Raw genomic sequence first — 20,805 nt, forward strand, 5'->3', positions numbered from 1 at the left:
CTTGGCAATAACTCAAGAAAACTATTTCATCTGACAACTCCTAATAATCTATAAAGACTTACTTTCACTGTCACTACCTGGAGAGGCCTCGCTTATGCTGTAGGTGGCATATTTCCAGGTTTGTTTCTCTACTTTCTGCAGAGAATTGTGGCTAGTGGAGCAATAATACCATAACCTGGAGAATAGAAAAACATCACCCAGCCTCACTAAATGACTATACATGTTGCTTGATCCTTGGCATGTTTTGTTGTGATGGTAAAGGACTGCAGACTCATAAACACATGCTTGCTTAACTCATGTGGATCCTGCAGAATTTGACTTCCAAATTTTGATCAGTGTGTAGCCATCTCAGTTGGGAGTCCAATTTTCTCACCACAATTTTCCTTTCCCCATCAGGCCCTGAGGGATTAAAGTATAGGTGTGTTTGAATTATGTCAACATGTGTCTATTAGTGACTGGGGCTGGGATTAATGAATCATTTCACATACCTAGAAAACAGCTATCCAGTGGTTTTCGTCGCTATGACATGGGCTTTAGGCCAACTTCTGACATAAAGGTGGAAGCCTCTGTATCCTATTACAGTTGTAATTCTGGGCTGTGGATTGCTTTGGTGAATGGATTTACTAATGGCTTCTAAAGAAGTGGTGGAATACTAAGCAAATAATAACATCCTGGCCCATGTGTACCGTAGTGTATTAGGTAATCAGTGAATGATATTTTTGTACATTCAAGTTCTCCTGGATGCCAAAATGTCAGCGATTGGACTGTCTTAGGATATCGTTTGACAGAATGTCTTGGATTCTGAATGTCTTGTTTCGTTAATCCATCCCATATGAAATTTTCTATTCAGAGGACATTTCCTCTAGTCAGGAGTAAAATACACATTCTTATTCAGAGGGGAAGTAGCTTTCCTAAGAAACACTAAAACAACAAACAAACAAAAACCAAAAAACAAAAACCAAACAAACAGGAACTGGACATAGGTCTGAACTGAGAGCTGAGATCTGGACTGTCCAGACTGACTCAGATCTTAGGACTCATGTGGCCCAATTTCTAAATTTGCCTGGAGAGGAACTGTAGTTACTAGGAGTCTCATTTAAAAAGATGTTAATCTGTTTCCAATATTCCACTTGTCTCTACTTCCTTACTAGCATGTATTAAAGAAGATGTTAATATTAGAAATGTAGATATCAATGTTAAGCTAATAGTTGTTCATGTTCAGAAGTGTGAGTATAAGATTAAATAATCTGTGATTATAAGGAAATGTTTGCCCATGTATCTGTGCCTAGAGCTTGAAATCTGTTTAATAACTTTAAAACAGAGTTCTTGCCATAAATGTAAAAACTGTATTCTGTTAAAGCAAACAGAGAATGAAAGCTATCTGCACCATAAAACCCCTATTCTGTCCCTGTTTTCAGCTGCAATTTATCATGTCCTGGTGACCTGTCAGTCGTCTTGAACCACAAACCAAAAAGGAAAATCCCCATGAGAACAGCACACTAACATTTCCTGGTTGCCATGCAGTGCGACTGTGGTTTTACCAAGAAGTGTGTTAACAATCTTGTATCTAAGTATTCTACAGGTTTTCATTTAAGGGGGGGCAAGGTTTTTGCAAATCTTCCACTTCATTTGCTTTGATGTGTCTCTGCAGTTGTTAAAATAACTTTCTTTTTTTTTTAATGTAAGACAGCATCCACCTTGAGAATGAAACCTCTAGGTCTTGAAAACAATGAAAAGCAGGGAGTAGTGTGTGAAACATCCATACAGTGGATCAAAAATCTTTATGGAAAATCGACTCCAACAGGAAGAGTTTGCATGAGTCAATGTGACTCATTACACGTAAGGGTTGCAGAACCAGGGTGGAAATGGAGATTGCACCTGGCTTCTTACTGTGACAGCTTCTAACAAGCCTCTAGTATTAATAATCAGGGTGTAACTCACATTTTCATGAAAGGAGAATGCTCTTTAGTCTGTCTCAGCCAATTCTATCACACCAGTGGGGTCTAGCCAGCAAATTGTCTGTGGAACTGGAGTTAGTGATTTTTGGCAGAAAAGTATTAATTGAGCCAGGTTTAGATACGTGAATGGCAATAGCAGAGAAGGACTTGCATGCAGCTGCTTTAGACAGCGTACCAGAAATCCCAAGAAGGACAAGGAGAAATGACTTGTATGAAAGTTAATGTTCTCCATACTCATAAAACTCAGTGCAGGCTTAGGGGCATTCCGTTGCTTTGGGTTGAGTCACTCAAGTCTCATGGTCTGGATGAGATTACTGATGATGATAATTCCGGCAAATGTAGTACTTTTTGCCTTTTTAAAGAGCTGTTATTAAACAATTTTGTCTTTTAGCTGTAGGAAATCATGTGGATGTCAGGAAGACATCATGATCTCTCAGATCTCAAAGCCTGCCAGCTGTACGAGGGGGCAGAGGGAAGGTTTGGGTGCTGTTTGCGATTCCACTCAGCTCCTTTGAAACCTCAAAAGGGTTGAAGGGATCAGTAATAGTTTGGCACACGTGTAAGTTTTGCGTTGCATTGTCTCTTGAAACAGAGTAAAAATCCATCTTTTGCATAACTGTGTTAAAGCCAACATCAACATAAAACTAATGGATTTGACCTTCCTCCACTATGGGAAAAGGTGGAATATGATTTGGCAATTGTGTTCCTTCCTTAACTCAAAACTAATCTGTAAGCCTCAGCATGGAGAAAAGAATTTAAGGTGCTGCTTTAGTTTAAACTGTCTTTTATTTTTGATAAATTTTGTATTGATATGACTAGAAATATTTTCATTAATTCTATTTAGGGTCCCTATTGTCTGGCTGTTAAAATATGAGACCACAAAAGTAAAAACTCTGGGTTCCCTTACAGGTCTGGGCAGTGTGCTCTGCATCTGTATTTTGCCATTTTTAAAATGCAATAATTACTGTCTTCACAGAGGAGTTGCTGGCTTTATGCAGTTTGCTTAGAATGTGAAATGTCATGTGAGTTTTAGGTACTGCTGTAGTCCTTTGTCCACACGCCCTGCTTCACGAACAGAGTGTCTATAACACAGCAATGTTAGAAATATTTTTAATAGTAGGTGTAGAAGATATCATCAAAATAAAAACAAAGCCTGCTGTCTCAACATTACTTTAGGGCAAAGTGCCAACTAATTGAAAGGTCTCAAAACAAGTTTTGAGAATTAAATTGCCACATTTTTGCCCAAGGTTTCCTGGACACCCACTTGATCCCCCACGCTGCATGAACAAGGCTTCCTGAGAGATTTGGCCCTTCTGCGTGTACATGCAGTGCAGTTGAGCAGCACATGTGCAATAAGCCTGATACTTCCCAGAAGTGTCCTGATGTACAGTATGTATGCTGTAGAGCCAGGCTAAGCATTTCTGTGGAAAATGTCCATGCATGTAACCGTAGCCCACAAGTAGTTCCATTAAGCCTATCTGTGTAAATAAGCCTATTTCTTTTCAACAGTTGGAATTTAAGGAATTGGCTCCCTAATAAGTGGGATTCTGACTACAGCTGAAACTCTGGGTGGTAATGGAGTGTATGTTGTAGTGTTTTAAAGCCATGAATGGGCTGAGGTTTGATGACAGCTGCATCAAATTAACTCTAGACAACAATGAACTTCACTTAATATTTCAGTGAATCTAGAATGAGCTGCAAGATTCAGATGCAACCCAAAGCAAATGGATGTGTTATCTGCTTTCATAGTGGAAGTTCCTCAGATTCGCCTAAAGTTATTGGAAGAGATATTGATGTTCCAAACAAATCTAGTTCCAACATCACTGAGCTTGTTACTTTTAAGTAATCAAATAGATCTATGATCTGATCCCCAAATTTAATATTAAGTTTTGGGCTTCACAGAGTATGTTTAATTATTAACAATTTTAGACCTGTCTTGTTCTACAGGGAAAAGAGAATCAAGAACGGAAAACTTAAAAGAAGCCTTTTTCCTAAGTTTTTTATGTTTATTACAGCTACTCACTGAACAACTTCCAAAATAACGTCAGGCTTTGAATATGGGACATTTGGAGCCAAAGTAGAAGTCACTCACGTGGCAGCTGTGAAAGCAGTTCCATCTCATAGCAGCAGTCATGGGCCACATCCTTCTGTGCAGAGTAGCTATTTGTTGTGTTGTTACAAGAAAATATCTATAGGGATCTGCATCCTGAACATCTGTGACTACATTTGTGACTTGTAGGTACACGTGGCAATGGCTTTTGAGCATGTCATGCTGTTCCCTGAGGCATGAGACTGCAGAAGGTCTCTAGTCCATCAGCTATGCCCAGGACCAGTGCTTTGCATGTCTGTGTCTGGCGCTTGTGGAAGCACTGTGACTATTTCAGAATCATGTGTGGGAACTTGCTGAGACTATAATTCTATGTTAATTCACTATGTTATTTCTCAGACTGTGAAACTCAGCCCTGTTGCAAGACATTATGTCCTTCAGGAAAGAGAAATGCATTTGTTAGTGTCCTCTTCCACAGTTTCCTCTTTCTTGCCTTTAAAACCTCTCATGACGTGGCTATCATCAGAGAAATTTTGATAGAACTATTTTTCCATGGAAGAAAACAGCTCTGTCAAAATAAAGGCATTTTGAGAAAACATGTTAGTCTTGAATATATTTTACGAAACTAAAAATTATGTCCTCTTGGTATTTTTTATAACATATGATAATAAAAATATCAATAACTGTAATCATCAAGACTGTTAAACAGCTATGCAATGAATATCAGTTTTGTCTACATTAAATGTTTTGTCAGCCTAAATAATTGGGGAGTCAGGTGGGAGAAGATATATTTTTTACATTATTTTTGTGTAAAGGCAATCCATGTAACCATAATGATTAATCCTGTTGCCTATGGTAAAATTATTTAAGATTGGATGCACAACTTTTGAGCACCTTTGGACAGGCAGCCATCAATAATGTTGGATTCACAGGAATAATGGCTGTCTTCTCACACAATATACAGTCTGGATCTAATCTGCTATTTTACCTTCTTGATTGTTTCATGTTACCCATGGAAATGAACATTCCTTGCAGTTTGCACTGAGTAGATATGCTGTAGATAGAATCTCAGTTTACCAATGAACAAAAGCAATTGAAGGAAGAGTGCATGCCTTGATTACTGTCTTTTGCTTTCACAACTATGCTATAGAAGAAAAATAGACCATCAAGCAAGAATGACATTAGGAAAGTTGCTTGTTATTCACGTAGAATGTGTCAATGCAAATGCACATGAGTTGCATTTTGGATCTTTTACGAAAACAGTTATTATATGGCATCTTCTATTTCAAATAGGTAATACAGACACTCCTTTTTAATGTTTGGTGAAGACTGATCTATTTTTGCTCTTCTTGCATGTTGAATTCCCATTAAAATTAAGAAAAAAAATGAGTCATGCTGCTCTCTTCACTGGGAATAAGACTACTCCAATTAAGTGTGCTTTGCAGTTCTCATCCTAGTCTGCAGTGGCAACCACTTTTTTCTCTCGAGGGGAAGATTAGGCAGGAGCAAAGTTAATTCACATTGCTTTGAAGTATCCTGATCTTTTCCTGTTTTCTCCATGCACATGAGTATTCTTATTCATACTAGTAGTACTAGTAGTAACTCTTTCTTTGCTGTTCCTGTTAAAAAAGACGATAAACAAATGTTTATTTTTCCTCTCACTTTACTCAGTCACAGACTTGCCTTGGATTATACCATTTTCCCCACTGTACCTGTTGCATTGTATGGGCAGTATCTTTCCAACATGAAGATGAATGGAATGTGATCTCCTGAGAGTCTCTAGCCCTTATCATAGAATGGTTTGGGTGGGAAGGGACCTTCAAGACCATCTAGTTCCAACCCCCCACCACAGGAAGGGACACCTTCCACTAGACCAGGATGCTCAAAGCTTCATCCAACCTGGCCTTCAACACTTCCAGGGATGGGGCAGCCACAACTTCTTTCAGCAACCTCTTCCAGTGTTTCATCACCCTCATTGTAAAAAAATTTCTTCTTTAGATATCCAATTTAAATCTCTCCTTTTAGTTTAAAGCCATTGCCCCTCGTCCTATCACTACACATCCTTGAAAAATATCCCTCTCCAGCTTTCTTACAGGCCCCCTTTAGGTACTGGAATGCTGCTCTAAGGTCTCCCAGAGCCTTCTTTTCTCCAGGCTGAACAACCCCAACTCTCTCAGCGTCTCTTCATAGGAGAGGTGCTCCAGCCCTCTCATCATCTTTGTGGCCCTCCTCTGGACTTGTTCCAACAGCAACATGTCCCTCTTATGTTGAGGACCCCAGAGCTGAATGCAGAATTCCAAGTGGGGTCTCACGAGAGCAGAGTAGAGGGGCAGAATCCCCTCCCTCGTCCTGCTGGCCACACTGCTTTTAATGCAGCCCAGGACACGGTTGACTTTCTGGGCTGCAAGTGCACATTGCTGGCTAGTGTTGAGCTTGTCATCAACCAACACCACCAAATCCCTCTCCTCAGGGCTGCTCTCAATCCATTTTCCACCCAACCTGTACTTGTGCTTGTATTTGCCCCAACCCATGTGCAAGACCTTGCACTTGGCCTTGTTGAACTTCATTAGGTTCATAAGGTTCACACAGGCCCACCTCTCCAGCCTGTCAAGGATGGCAGGATGACATCTGGATGGCCAACGCTCTGGATGACATCTCTTGTTTCTCCATGTTAGAGGATGTTTCTTCAATTTAGAGGCAAGGATGTCATGCGAGAAAGCGTCAAATGCTTTGGACAAGTCCAGGTAGATGATGTCAGTTATGCCTTTCATTCAGTGTCTGTAGTGAATTGTATGAGGTGCTCCCTTCCCATAGGCTTTGAATGTACTGCTTGTTTAGGGTTCCCAGGCTAAAGGCCAGAAAACAAATTGCACAGCATAACTATGGCACTTAATTTTTTTATTATTATTTTATTCATTATTTTTATCATCATACTACTTGCCATTAAAAGTTACTTACAGGTGCAAACCTTTACAGTATTACTAAATTAAAATCCATCTAAGGTGTCCTTTAACATTAAATAAACTTACTGCAGTGCATATTTAAACTCTGAGATGGGTTAGCCATAAGATATTTGTGTATTAGCATGAGCTCAGCAAGAGGAAACTTTTCAAAATGGAGGGAAATACTGTCAAGATGAATGAATAGAGAGCAAGAAGTTCATTCATGTGAGCTCTTACATAACCTGTATTTGATGCTTCTTTATCTGCCCCAGCAGATTGAATAAGAAGAGCTTAAAGATTCTTTCAGTGAGTATTTAACAGCATAATGTTGTTCTAGTTCAGAATATCTGTGCAGCTCGTCTAGATTAGTCTCAGGTAGATCATGCAACATCAAACCAATGCAAACTTTCTGCTTTTGTCTAGCTAATAATAGGAACACGTTGCTTGAACTAGTTCTGAACCTGGGGATTGAGGTATATATTCATTTAAAAGGATTCACTGTGAAGGCATCACAATGAGATAATTAAGGGACCTTATGACCATAGACTGATTATACACCATTTCATCTTTAAAAATTCTGTTATGAATTAAATATTTTGTTTTCAAACACATTTGAATATTCAGTTAGTTTTGCGGTAATGTAGCTTCCAAGGCTTTCATGTTATTGTTAATGGTATGTTAAAAGTGCTAGATACCTCACAAAAATATGTTGTATTGCTATTTTTGGAAAGTCTGAAGCTTTGGCTTATGTCTCAGTACAAAGAAGGGAAGTATGAAGAAGGTGATTAAAAGTGCTAACTCTTTCTGAACTAATCAGTAGCTGCTACTTTTTTTCTTGTATTGCTTTGAAAGCACTATGCTTGAAAATAAATCATTTCCACATCTTCAGTGAAGCATTAAATCCAACAATTTGTAATTTATTTTTTTCTTTTCTGTTGATAACAGAATTCAATGTAAGTTGCAGATATGGAGGAGTTTTTCACGTTGAGAAAAATGGTCGCTACAGTCTCACACGATCTGAAGCAGTAGAACTCTGCAGAGCTCTCAATAGTACCCTGTCAACACTAGAGCAGTTGAAGAAAGCTCATGAACTTGGATTTGAAACTTGCAGGTAAAGAAATTCTTGAATAAATAATCTATCATAACAAGTCTATCCATCCATGCTATAGTGTAACAATTACAGTTGGCTTCATGTAGCTGTTAATTAGATGGCTGTATCAGTCCTCAAGTTATATTCTGTGATGAGCAAAACATCTTTGTACATGTGTATGTTTGCTCTGGGTCCGGTAGCAAATAAGTCCTTGACTGCATATACATTTTACCAATTACCTTTAAAGAATCAAACGTCTTACAGATGAAATCTAAAGATAACCAAAGAACAACTGTAGAATAAACTAATTAGGAAGATGTTCAGATCATATTGTATTACTGACTAATTGGTAAGATAAGTATGTGAAAAGTATTTATGATTTTTAATGACTCGATGTAGAGTTGAAGACTGAAGATGGTATATAGAGTATGGGGAACTCCATTTTGTCAAGAAACAGTAAAAACAGCAAGTGGTACTGTGAGGGATGAACTCATCACTGACATCCCAGTGAAAAAGTGGCCACAATATTAGTGTATTCTTATAATCTGTGAATGGAGACGTTTCAGAAGACAGCCATAAAAATTATTTAAAAACCCAAAACCACATCGTCAAGTGACTTAATTACCCTCTGTAATTAATGATTTATAGGACAACAAATTATTATCCAATAATACAAACTCTTCAGTTTAGCAAAAAATAACTAGACCAAGAGACTGGAAGTTACTCACAGAAGATTTTGAATTAAAAAAAAATAAGTAAGTACTAACACAACAAAATATGTAAGGATAATAAGTATTGGCTGAAACAGCTTACAAGGGTTGTAGTAGGTTCTTGTCATGCCAAAATTTCATTGAGATGAAATGTTTTACCCAAGGATGCCCTCTCTTCAAACAGTAATCAAGTCAGGACAGTCCTATAGGTCTGTAAATATGTCAGACTAGATGATCATGTGATCTTGCTTTACAAAATGCATAATACACTTATTATGCAAGTTGTCCTAAACATTCATATGCAGAAAAGAGATTGAACTCAGGAGCGGTAAATTTGAAGTTGCTTTTTTTTTTTTTTTTCAGATCAAATAACATAGTCATGTTGGTAAACCGTTATAGACTTGAAATAAATTTCAGTAGATATTCAATCTTTATTACAGTCTAAAACAAACACCAAATATGGATAAATTAAGTTTATCTTCTAACTGATTGAAGTAGAAAAGTTCAGTGGGCATTTCTCCCAAATTTTAAGACTTTCATTCTGGTACCATGAGAAATAGAACCAGCATCAGTACTGCTTGCAACTATTTCCTGTGAATTATTTCATTTCAGTTTAATTAGTGGTGCTTTACTTTTTTAATGCCTAATGCATTAAAATGTGTTTTGCAGTGGGGAGCTGTAGTTTTTCATTAATGTTACAATTCTCCCTAATTCACATTGTAGCAGAGGACAGATTTGGACATGTAAGGCATGTAGGTAGGATTCCTTCCTCCTTTTCTTCTGACAGCCCTCAGTAAGGCTAGGCTCTTAGCAAGCTTGGGTAGGAGAGAAAAAATATACTGCATACAATTATCAAAATACACGTGGAATAGTGAGTGAATAGGGTGAATCAACAGACCATAACACTAGTACATGATTAATGTCAACATCGTAGGCTCGGTTGGAAGTGTGAGTAAAGCAGTTTATAATTCCATCTGCACACTAAACTTAACTAGAATGGGGCTCACAGATTAAAATCTGCAAACGATGAAGCCTCTGAAATTTATTCCTCCCTGATAATTTATACCTCTCAAGAAGTAACACTAAACCCAATCTAAACTCCAGTTCTCATTACCATTCTATCACACCTCCAAGCTAAATATATTGGAATTAACCAGGTGTTACAGGATTGCAAAACAGTAATTAGCCATTGTGCATTATGTAGCTCCGTTAACCACAGTCTTCACTGAAATATGTGAGCTCTGTGCACAATAGCGACATTGTTCAACTGAAAGATACAGTAAGAATTTGTGGATGAACATTTTACTAAGCTGTCAGCTTTTGCAGAAAGTGATGTGTCTTACAACCATTCTCTAAATTTGCTCAGATACTGTAAATTGAACCCCGATGTTTCTGTGTGAAATGTCACTGAGCGGTATGATGCGTGCAACGCAATGAAAATGTGACTCCTCGAAGAAAAAAGAAGCCAATCTTTAGTGTCAGTTAATGCAACTTCACACTGAATAAACAGTGCCCTTGCCTCCTTGTCCCTCACTTTCACTTCCTTGTCTGGAACCAATCGCCCTAGCTAATAAGATGCTCACTCAAAATAGGTTTAACTCTAGAAATTACAAGCCAAATGGTGTTGAGTGGCTGGAGACTGATGTAGCTACATGTCAGAAAGGAACACCCTTCATATACAAAAAGTATGCATAAACTCATGCACTTTTTAAAAATATAGTAGGACGAAAATAATGGCTTCTTCATGTTGGAGATACCTAGAACCTTTACACCATTTGCTATAATATGTAATGTGGTGTATTTTCCTCTATTCTTCACAGGTATGGTTTTGTAGTGGGGAATATTGTTATCCCACGAATCAATCCCTATCATCTTTGTGCAGCGAATCATACTGGCATTTACAAACTTTCAGCAAACGCAACTGGGCGGTATGATGCATACTGTTATAATGCGACAGGTATGTATATGCTTTTATGATGTATTTTGGATATAGACTAACTAACAATAACATATATAATCCCTTATTTAAGGTACTGGAATGAGGGCTTCTATATTAAATATCACCTGTTTTTCAGCTGAGAAGAAATACCTTTTTCAGCTTCTAGAAGTGTCTGTAATGCCAGCAATTAATTTGACCCATTTTGTCGTTAGTATGCTTTGAGCCTACAAATACTTGAGAAAAGATGGTGGGGAGGTGGGGGAAGGGCTCTTTACATTAGTGTTGGGTGATAGAACAAGAGGAAATGGGTATAAGCTTAGTCAGGGGAGATTCAGGTTGGATGTTAGGAAGTATTTCTTCTCTGAAAGGGTTGTCAGCCACTGGAATAGGCTGCCCAGGGAGGTGGTTGAGTCCCCATCCCTGGATGTGTTTAAGAATAGGGTGGATGATCTACTTGAGGATATGGTTTAATGGGGATTAGGGATGGTTGGACTGGATGATCTCTAAGGTCTTTTCCAACCTAGAAATCTATGAATCTATGAGCTAAACAATTTTCTGCCTCTGGGATTAACTTAGTAGCTTCAGAACAGTTGGTTATAATGGCTTAGTGCAGTGAACCACTGAACCAGTGAATCTAAAAGAGATAACTGTTGCAGGCAATGGCAGTCATCTCTCGTATTCATGCACACACAGAATCATAGAATGGTTTGGGTTGGAAGGGACCTTCAAAGATCATCTAGTTCCAACCTCCTGCCATGGGATGGGACACCCTCCACTAGGTTGCTCAAAGCCTCATGCAACCTGGCCTTCAACACTTCCAGGGATGGGGCAGCCACAACTTCTCTGGGCAACCTGTTCCACTGCCTCACCACCCTCAGAGTGAAGAATTTCGTCCTTATGTCTAATCTAAATCTCCTCTCTTTCAGTTTAAATCCATTTCCCCTTGTCCTATCACTATATGCCCTTGGAAAAAGTCCCTCTCCAGCTTTCCTGTAGGCCCCCTTTAGGTACTGGAAGGCTGCAATAAGATCACCCCGGAGCCTTCTCTTCTCCAGGCTGAACAGCCCCAACTCTCTCAGCCTGTCTTCATAGGAGAGGTGCTCCAGCCCTTGACTCACATAACCTTCTATAGTGAACAATAGTTATTTGTGTTAAGCAATGGTAAGAGTGGTTGCCATTTGCAGCAGCTCCAAGGCCCAAGGTGGTCATCCCAGGCCCATGGACATGGCTGCTGTTTGCAGATTCATTAGTATTTGCTCTCAAGTAAATCTCCATTCAGACATCAGGCAGTTAGATAGTGATGTGGTTCAGAAGATCACTTCCTTCTAAGGTTTTGAACTTTTTAATAGTTGCAAATATTTTACTAAATTATTAGGAAAATATAGATAGTCTTTTGACAGATGCTGAACACAGTATTTGAAGATAAAATCTGGACTAACTTCAAGTGTGTTGAATTCCAGTAGATTATTACATTCACAGTGGAAACAGATCTTACAGAAAGTTGAAAGCAAAATTCATTGATGATTTGAATGGCAGTGATATTTTTTTATTTTATTCTTGGTGGTCATATAATTAAAAATCATCTTTGCATGGCGTAGTATCAGGTGAGCTGCCATCCTCTGTCACCCACAGATGACACTTCTCCTGATACAGCTATGTCCATCCCCACCAGAGCTTTACAACTCCTCCTGAGTGTTACTGTCTTACGTCACTATGAGCAGGTGCCTCACACACTGGCCCCGAGCGTGGCACTACAGCCCACTGCAGCAAGCAGTGCTTACCAAACCAGGGCACACTCTGCCTGTGCAGAGCCCTCTATGGAGGGGATGGGGTCCCTCCAGCTAAAAAGGATTAGAGCTACCACTGCCACCATGGCAGTGGGACTGTCTGCGTTGAAACTGCGTCATAAGACTATTTTAACTGACGTTGATTGCAACCATGTTCTGGAATGGTTGTGGAAATGGAGAATCTCATTGTTAGCTGACAGAGCAATCTCGAAGTGCCTCACCTGGGAAGGAGCAAAAGGGGACTGTAGGTAGATCAGTGACTAAAGTTTGATTTGGAAATTTGTTTTCAATTATCCACATCTGAAGCTGATGTTTTGTGATTATGTACAATTAATATGGGTATATATGTGACTCTTTCCTCAATTTTCTCAAATTAATATTTTCTGTTTTCCTTCTTTTACAGAAACAAGGGACAAAGCATGCGAGCCAATTGAAAGACTAGACTCTTCTTTCCTCAATAATCAGGGTGAAATAGGTACTGTATTGTTTATAAAAACCTACCACTTGCTTCATTTTTAGGATCTGATTTTCTTTTTTTAATTAACAATTACTAGTATTAAAAATCAAGCCAAACATAAGAAAAAAAAGTCAATAGTTGGTCAACAGTAATTAAAGCAATTAGTCACTTGTCTTTCCCTAAATCCTATGGAGCTCTATTTGTCTCAAGGTGCTACCAAATATTTTTTAGCACCTCAGAACTGCTAATGTTTCTTTGACATATAGGACTTCGCTTAAGACGGCAACCTTTCTACATCTCGTTTGACCTGCTTGTTAGAGAAGGAGCTGGAAATAGAAGAAAACTCTCATAATAAATTATTTGTTCCAATTCTAAAATTCTGATGGACTTTACAGAGGCTGAGATTTTATGTTCACAATCAAATTGTCAGATCTAAATATCAAAATATTTGATACAGACTTAAGCCTTGTATGTTTGACAGATCTATACGTTAGCAGATATACATTAGATAGTTTAGTGATGTATGATCTAGACAGATCAGTTAGGATGGTAAAAATGGATGAAGTGGTATTAATCCACAACTGTTTCTCTTTATTTTTTTGTTATAGTACTTAAACTGTTTAGCATTACTGAAATATAGCTATGTAGCTCCTTGATATTATCAGCTGCTTAATTTCCTCTTTCCAACAGTCATTGACAATGCAGATGGCTCACGTTATAATGCAGATGGCACGCGTCATAGCGGCGAGTCCTCATCCTCAGGTGTGGATGATGAAAATGTAGGTAGTGGATCAACACATGACACAACTCCCACAGATATCTCCATCAGGAAAGCCAGCCCCTCGTATTATGGAAGTGCTACTCCAGTCTCACAGCTACCAGATCATTCTTCTGGAGGAGGTGAAAAAGAATTTCCTAGAAAAGATTCTGGTAAGGACAGTAGGTTGCCCCTGTAAAATAACTCTTGTGAAGGATTGCATTGCTAGTTAAAGGATATCATGAGGCAATGAAAAGATCCGTCTCTAATTTATATCCTGGAGAAGTACAAGAATGTGTGTGTTTGAAAGAAAACAGAAGCATTCTGAATTTCTAAGGATTTTTTTGATTGCATGGGAGTACAAAGCAGCCACACATCAGCGTAGCTTCCCACCTAAACCTTCCCAGGAGGTTGAGAATAGGTGGTTCTAAGAATTTGCTCTTGTTCTTATTAAAATATTTATTTCATTAAAGACTCAGAAGCACATCTATCAGTGAACACGGAGAGGTTAGTGAGACTGAGGGCATGGGTATATAGAGATAAGGATGACATATACTTCTCTGTTCTGCAAAAGGATGAATTAACAATAAGAACAAGGAGGAGTTTACAATACAAGTGATTTCTCTTTACAATACAAGTGATTTCTCTTTGCACAACTACAGGAGTTTTTTAGGACGACTTACCATATTGCGGAATGCACAGAGAGATAAAAATGACAAATTAAAATGTTATTAATATATTCTTGGTGGTAAAACCGAATTCTGTTTTAATGAAGCCCTATCAAATACAAATGCCATAATCTTTTCCAGGGCATTCTACAGGGTGACAAATTAGTGAATTAGAGTGCCTTGCCTCTATCTTGCCTTCTTGTGAAAGTGATGCATATTTTGTTTCATCTCTTATGTTGCTTGTGTGGCTGAAATTATCAGAGGTCTGGAAGACTAGCTCCTTAGAACTTAAGGGATAGACTCCTAGAACTTAAGGGATACAAATACAATTCATCCTCTAAGTACAGTAAAGTTTACTGTATGATCTCTGACTACTGGCTTTTTATCAAATCACCAATAACTTACCAGTGAAGAATACCAGTAGTATGCATCATTATCCTCAATAAATACTGAAATTAAAAAAAAAAAAAAAAGCAGGACCATATAGGATTAGAAAATGACTTTTTACTAGTGGTATGCTCATGACATCTTTGGCTTGTTTTTCCATGTAGTTAGTATCATGAAAGGTAAATCCTAACATTCTTTTCCTAAGGAACTAGGATCAGAGCCATTCTCCAAGGTGCGTGCCATCTACTTCAATTGCTTGCGATGACAATTCTTAGCAACTACTCTTAAATGCAGAGTTTAGATTTTTTGGCTAGATTTCAGAATATATCTCAGTAAAGAGGGTAATACAAATAACTCCACTCATTGCTTTAGAATCCGTGTCCAGATGGTATACAGTTACAATTAGAGTTTGAATCACATTAACAGATAATTGCCAGAATGTTCATTGCCACTGTAATACGTACTCCTCGTGAAATAATCTGTTTTGCTGATATCTGTAGTATCTTAGTAAATTAAGGCTATTTGGGGTTGAATTATATGAAGAGTCTAGTCTGCATCTTTCCTCTCTCTTGGGCCAATAAATGAAAGAAGGAAGCTTGCAGTATAGAATAATTGAAGTAGTTGTGAGTACTAAGTTTCAACTCAGCTGATGAAATAGTAATGATTCGCTCTTCACCATACAGATGATGAAGTTTATCCTGTATCACCTGACATCTCTTTGGTTACGGCTGCTGATGAAAAAGATGGTGGACAGTATCCTACGAGTACTAGTAAGATTTATGTAATATAATAACTACATCAAACATAGATTGCATTAAAACTGCTTTCTTCTTTCAGGAGGACATTCTGATAAGTGGTGAAGTATACATAATTTCCAATTTTTGAAAGACGTTCAGAAAGATGGTTGTTTTGTGTTTCCCACTGCTTTTTTATCACACCTGTTTATGAAGCACTACAAATCAGTGCAACCAATTACCACTGAAGTCAATTGATTTCCAAGGTAGAAAAGGATATTTTTGTCAATTTGTGATGAAGGTGTCTGTGATTCTAATACATTTATGGTTGTGAATGTGGGTAATCCACATCAAAAATACAGCCTCACTCACTAAAGTAGTGCTTTAAGTGGCAGTTCCAATTGCCAAGCCACTTGCGTGCTGCAAAAACTAATTTTGTCCTTGGTGTTGGCAATGTGCATGAGAAAAAATTGGGACCTATGGTGGCTGCACAGGCTTTGAGGGCTCAAAAGAACAGTAACCATTTTCTCTGCTTTCTCCTTGAAAAGCTGTACTGAGTGGGGAAAATCTGCTTATGATGTTTTTATCAAATATATAGTGCACAACAGCTACAGCAAATAAAAATCTTTTAAAGTCATCTTACATGTTTTAAAGTGCAACTGCACATATATTCATTCTAGTTCTTAAGTTCCTCTAGTTCTTAAGCTCAGAGCGATAAAGATCTTTGACCTGGAAAATAAAGTGAACCTAAAGGGAGAACATTTTAATTATACAAAGGAAATCTACAGAGGTTGGTCGTAGTAAAGATGGAACTGATTGAGATGAAAGTTTCTTCCTGTTGACTATTTTTTCCCACCACGGAAGCCCGTGATAGTGAGGAATTTCTTTAATTGGCCTATGTGACTTGGAGGGCTGGTGCCCTTGTTACTGTATTTAGAAATCACAAGATAGAGTACGAATGATTGTATGTCTTACACAGTTAGCAAAAGCTTTACTAAAAGACAGAAATCATTCAACCAAGCATCTTGTCTCAGAGGATGTGAAGGTTAGTAACTCCTTATAAATATGTAAATGGAAAAAGAAATACCAGATTGATTTTCCCCCAAACCTTGAAAGCAAGTAGAGAATTTTCTGGTGCTTGATTCAAATGCAAGGTTTTGATACAAAGTATTGCCTGCAAGGTAGAGGAAATCCCACTTGGTAACAGTGGAGAGTTTGTCTGGTTGACTCCAGTGGTGATTTTTCCTTCATATTCATTTGCTTTTGTATGTATGAGTGACTTAGTGCTTCCTTGTACAGATGTTTCTGTAACAGTTGCAAAAACCTGTGAAGTGCTTCTAGGCAGGAAAGCTTTCAATTTTTCTTTTAGTACTTGATTATCAAATGTGTTAATTGTAAATACGTGTGTCCTTCCCTGTTGCTAACAGGTCTCTCTCATAGGCATGACTATTTTACAGAGGGAAAACTAGAGGTATTTAAGATCTTAAAAATAACTACAGAGCTGTGCAATAAAAGATTTCAATACTGATACCTGTGTATCACAGAAGTGATAGCATTGGCATGATGGCTTATTGGTTTAGGATTGATAAATTGATTTTCTGGAAAAAAGGATTATGTAGGTACTGCACCTGTGCTTTTCTGATATCTTTAGCCATTACTCAGCAACATCAATTTAAAGCCAAACAGACCCATGCCGTTTAATTTTTCTATGTTACAAACGAATGAGTAATTTAGCCCTCCTTTCAGAAGTTATGTATAAGCTGTGCATCTCCATGAGAAGTCATCAAATATTTAGTAGCATAGGAGAAAGGTAAATGGAGAACAAATGAAAAAGAAGATAAAGCCATGCCACAATGTCTACTATTTACATTGTGCAGCAGTACAAGCTCATTGGAATATCCCAGCCACAATTTAATTTCCCAGAGAACAATCCCACAGACAGGAAAGCAGAAAATTAAGAGGAATTAAGGAAAACTATTTGGCATATATCTGCAGGTAGATGGCTAAAAATATATCTGCCTAATTCTATAGTGAATGAAAGAGAAATACAACTGGTGGCTCTCCATGTGTACTACACACCACTTGTAAACAAAGTTTGGTGAAAAGGTGTCTAGCCTGATCAAAACACTTCTTTGTTATGGGCTTCAAGTGAGCAACTGCCACAGTTCCTTTTTCTTCAGATGATCTCCTTTCATTATTGCCCTGGCTTTGTATGTTATTGGTGATGTTCTCTGTGAAGTTCACAGTTCAGATCAATACACTGCCAGCACTTTGCCATTTACTTTCTTTCCTGGCTGAAACAAGTTTTCCTCTTTGTAATTAACAAGTTATGATTCATCTGTAGATGTGCCATGGATCAGATGTCATAAAATTCTATTCCTGATTGATGAGATACTTCCCTAAGTTATCAGAGCTAGTTATCCAAATAGTAAGCATGACTGATTTTGTTGATCCATATGTAACAGACATTTTTATGCTCCGGTGAATTTTCCTTTTATTTGGTTTGGAGGATTCCCTGAAAAAAAATCTCATCAATGAAAAAAAGGTTTATGTCTGTACTTTGGCTGATCTGACAGGAAAGCATCTGCATTGGTATTTTGTATGTGGAGGGAAGCCACGAATACACATTCACTTAAGAAAATGAGTTCCTAAGGCTTGTTGTGGAAAGCAGGTACAGGTAAGAATTTTGCTGTGATTACAGTAAGTCAGATGGCAATTATTTAGTTATTCAGTTATTTTCTTGTTAACCGATTTTTTTTGGCATTATCATTTTGTTCACAGTTCCATCCCAAATCTCCAAATCCAAGACCACCTGGGTATTGATTGTCTGTCACTCAGAGATCAGATTTTTAATGTCCAGGTTTCTCATTTTCTGACACCAGCATCAGAGTAGTAAAAGTTTAGGGAGCAATTAGTGACTGTGAGAAGAGACAGTATTTATTAAGTCAAGGACAGCTTTTCAGAAAGGCAAAATCTGTTAGGTTTTTTTTTTCAAGCTACACCTTGAAAAAGTGCAGTTATGAGTTTAAGTCCATACACTTTGTACACTTTACAGATAAACAAAACATAACTACTGCAGACTGAAGAACATCAGTTTATCCTGTTTGATCATTAGAACTTTGATTCCCAGGTCTTGCATTTTCCAGTGCTTTCATATATTACACAAAAATTGATCAAAACTAGTGTCTTTGATGTTAGTCTTCAAGGTACATTAATTATTTAAAGATTTTTTTTTCTGAATGAAAAAGAGTACATGATATCTTTTGTTCATCTTCAAGATATAGAAGTAAGATGGTCTAAATGCTGATAAAAATATTGCTTGTGAGGGATTTCCAGAATAAAAATATTTCCAGAGAAACATTATGAAGTAGATTTTGCTTTCTTTTGGTGAATATGTGTATGACTTGAATTGCAGCTCTTCTTGCAAACTCTGCTTCTCAATTTATTGATGAATAACTTTGTTAGCGGAGAGAAAGGGTAAACTATCAACTGGCTTGCTTGAGGGATTTAAATTTCTATGGTGTGCATGCTTCTATTAGCTTGGAATGCTTTTTGTGAAAATACTGGAGTGTATTTCACATACAGTACATACTTTGATCTGTCACACCTGAAAACGCTATGCAGAATTCGTTGACTTTACTGGACTTCAGGAGCTGATAACACGATCTTATACTTTAGCAGAATGTTTCAAACTTCATTTACACTAAAAACATTGGATATTTTTGCTGATGGAAGAATGTCATGATACCATAGGTTCATACATTCGCCTTGCACTCACATCCGTCTCAGTGGCGTGAGCATGCTCAGGGTGCTGGTGCTGGTGGACTTGGCTTTGCTGGAGAAAAAGTGCTTCTCAAGAAATAATAACAAGACCTTGGTTGAATGAAACATGTCCTAACAGCTCCAGGGCCTCATCATGACAACCTGGAGAAAGCCACCACCCAAGCTCGGTGGAATCCGTTCTCAAACCACTGGTGGTGGTCAAATCCTGAAGAGAAGACACAAGAACCTGTGCAAGCAATCAAGGGTAAAGAATGTCATGCTAAGAGGGCACTTTGATTAGGGGCTGAATAACCAGAGCACCAGGGCAGCAAGCTGCAGAAGAATTGAGTAGAGGGGGGTTGGACATGTGACATGTCACTGCTTTTCATTACCATGTGTTTGAAATGGGAAAAGCAAAGTACTGGGCTCTCTCTCACTGACTGCACGTTTGGTAGAGATAGAGCAGTTGACTACATTGTTCATGTATTGCGGAGGTATTCTGTGTGTCTGAAAGGGATGAGGATGTGAGTCATTTTAAAAAGGATGTACTTGGGTTTTTCTTTCTTCCTGTTGGAGGCAATTTAGAAGTAGACTATTCCAATAAGAAGGATTTGTGAGAGAAAGGAAGAAAATGTTTTCAAGCCAGTACACTATGCTCACTCTGCTAGAAGAGGACAGAGTATGGTTAGTGCTGTGAGTGTATGTAGGGCCCTGAAATGTAGCTAAAAGCCATGTTGGGGCAGTTTCAGAAGGGCCGTGGCCCTGATGATTTCCTCGTGGGTGGAAGAACAAGGAGGAGATACGGACCGTGGGAAGCATGGTGCTGTACACTCTCCTCTGTGATTGTAAGGCTGCATGTAGGGGAGACAGGGAAGCATAACTGCTGTCAGCAGAAGACTTTGTGAGTTAGGACTTCATGGCAGATTTAACATCATCACAGCAGATGTGACCTCAAGCGGCCATGGTTCAGATGACGAAGACTCTTCAGAGGAGACAGTTTACCCAACAGTGTTTACAGGCTGGGACAGGAGTGTGGCCAAGGACGAGTATGCTCCAAGTACTAGTAAGGAACTTTTTTCTCTTTGGATGGATTCTTTCTTCTTTTTCCTGTCTTATCCGGTGTTCATCCTCCTTTGCCACACATACATTACGTACAAATTGGATGCTCTTCTCATCAACTGTTCCTTCAGAAATATGTCTTTCATGATTGGAAAAATCATATGATCTGTATCGATAGAATTAATATCTCTTATATCACTACTTAAAATTAACTTCTCCGTTTCATACCTATTTGAATGCATGCATTCACTCCTGATTTTCCAGGGGAAAAAAAAAGTTTATCTTTTTTTTTATTTTTTTCTTCTTTGAGAAAACAGTCTTAAAATAATTCTGTTCATGCTATTTATAATCTACATCTATACAATAGTAGACTTCCTGTCTGTGGAAGATGTTCAGGCACAATTTGGGGATGCCAAACCCCAAGTGCCCTTTTCACTGGGAAGTGTCAGCAAAACATTGTCATATTTGCTACCTTCCACACTCTTCCCACACACTTCTCTAACATAAT

General features: G+C 38.2%; 1 protein-coding gene across 1 annotated transcript in view; it reads left to right on the forward strand.

Annotated features, from left to right (window-relative positions):
• CD44 (CD44 molecule (IN blood group)) overlaps positions 1-20,805 on the forward strand; it is a 54,974-nt gene that overhangs the window by 15,827 nt on the left and 18,342 nt on the right. Inside the window, exons 2-8 of the mRNA XM_086612806.1 lie at positions 7,893-8,058; positions 10,568-10,704; positions 12,877-12,948; positions 13,621-13,860; positions 15,426-15,512; positions 19,378-19,503; positions 20,179-20,301. Of these exons, the coding sequence (XP_086468932.1) occupies positions 7,893-8,058; positions 10,568-10,704; positions 12,877-12,948; positions 13,621-13,860; positions 15,426-15,512; positions 19,378-19,503; positions 20,179-20,301 (951 nt within the window). The remainder of the gene's footprint in view (positions 1-7,892; positions 8,059-10,567; positions 10,705-12,876; positions 12,949-13,620; positions 13,861-15,425; positions 15,513-19,377; positions 19,504-20,178; positions 20,302-20,805) is intronic.

This window comes from Tauraco erythrolophus, chromosome 6, assembly GCF_009769465.1.
Source record: "Tauraco erythrolophus isolate bTauEry1 chromosome 6, bTauEry1.pri, whole genome shotgun sequence".
In the NCBI taxonomy this organism is placed as follows: Eukaryota; Metazoa; Chordata; class Aves; order Musophagiformes; family Musophagidae; genus Tauraco; species Tauraco erythrolophus.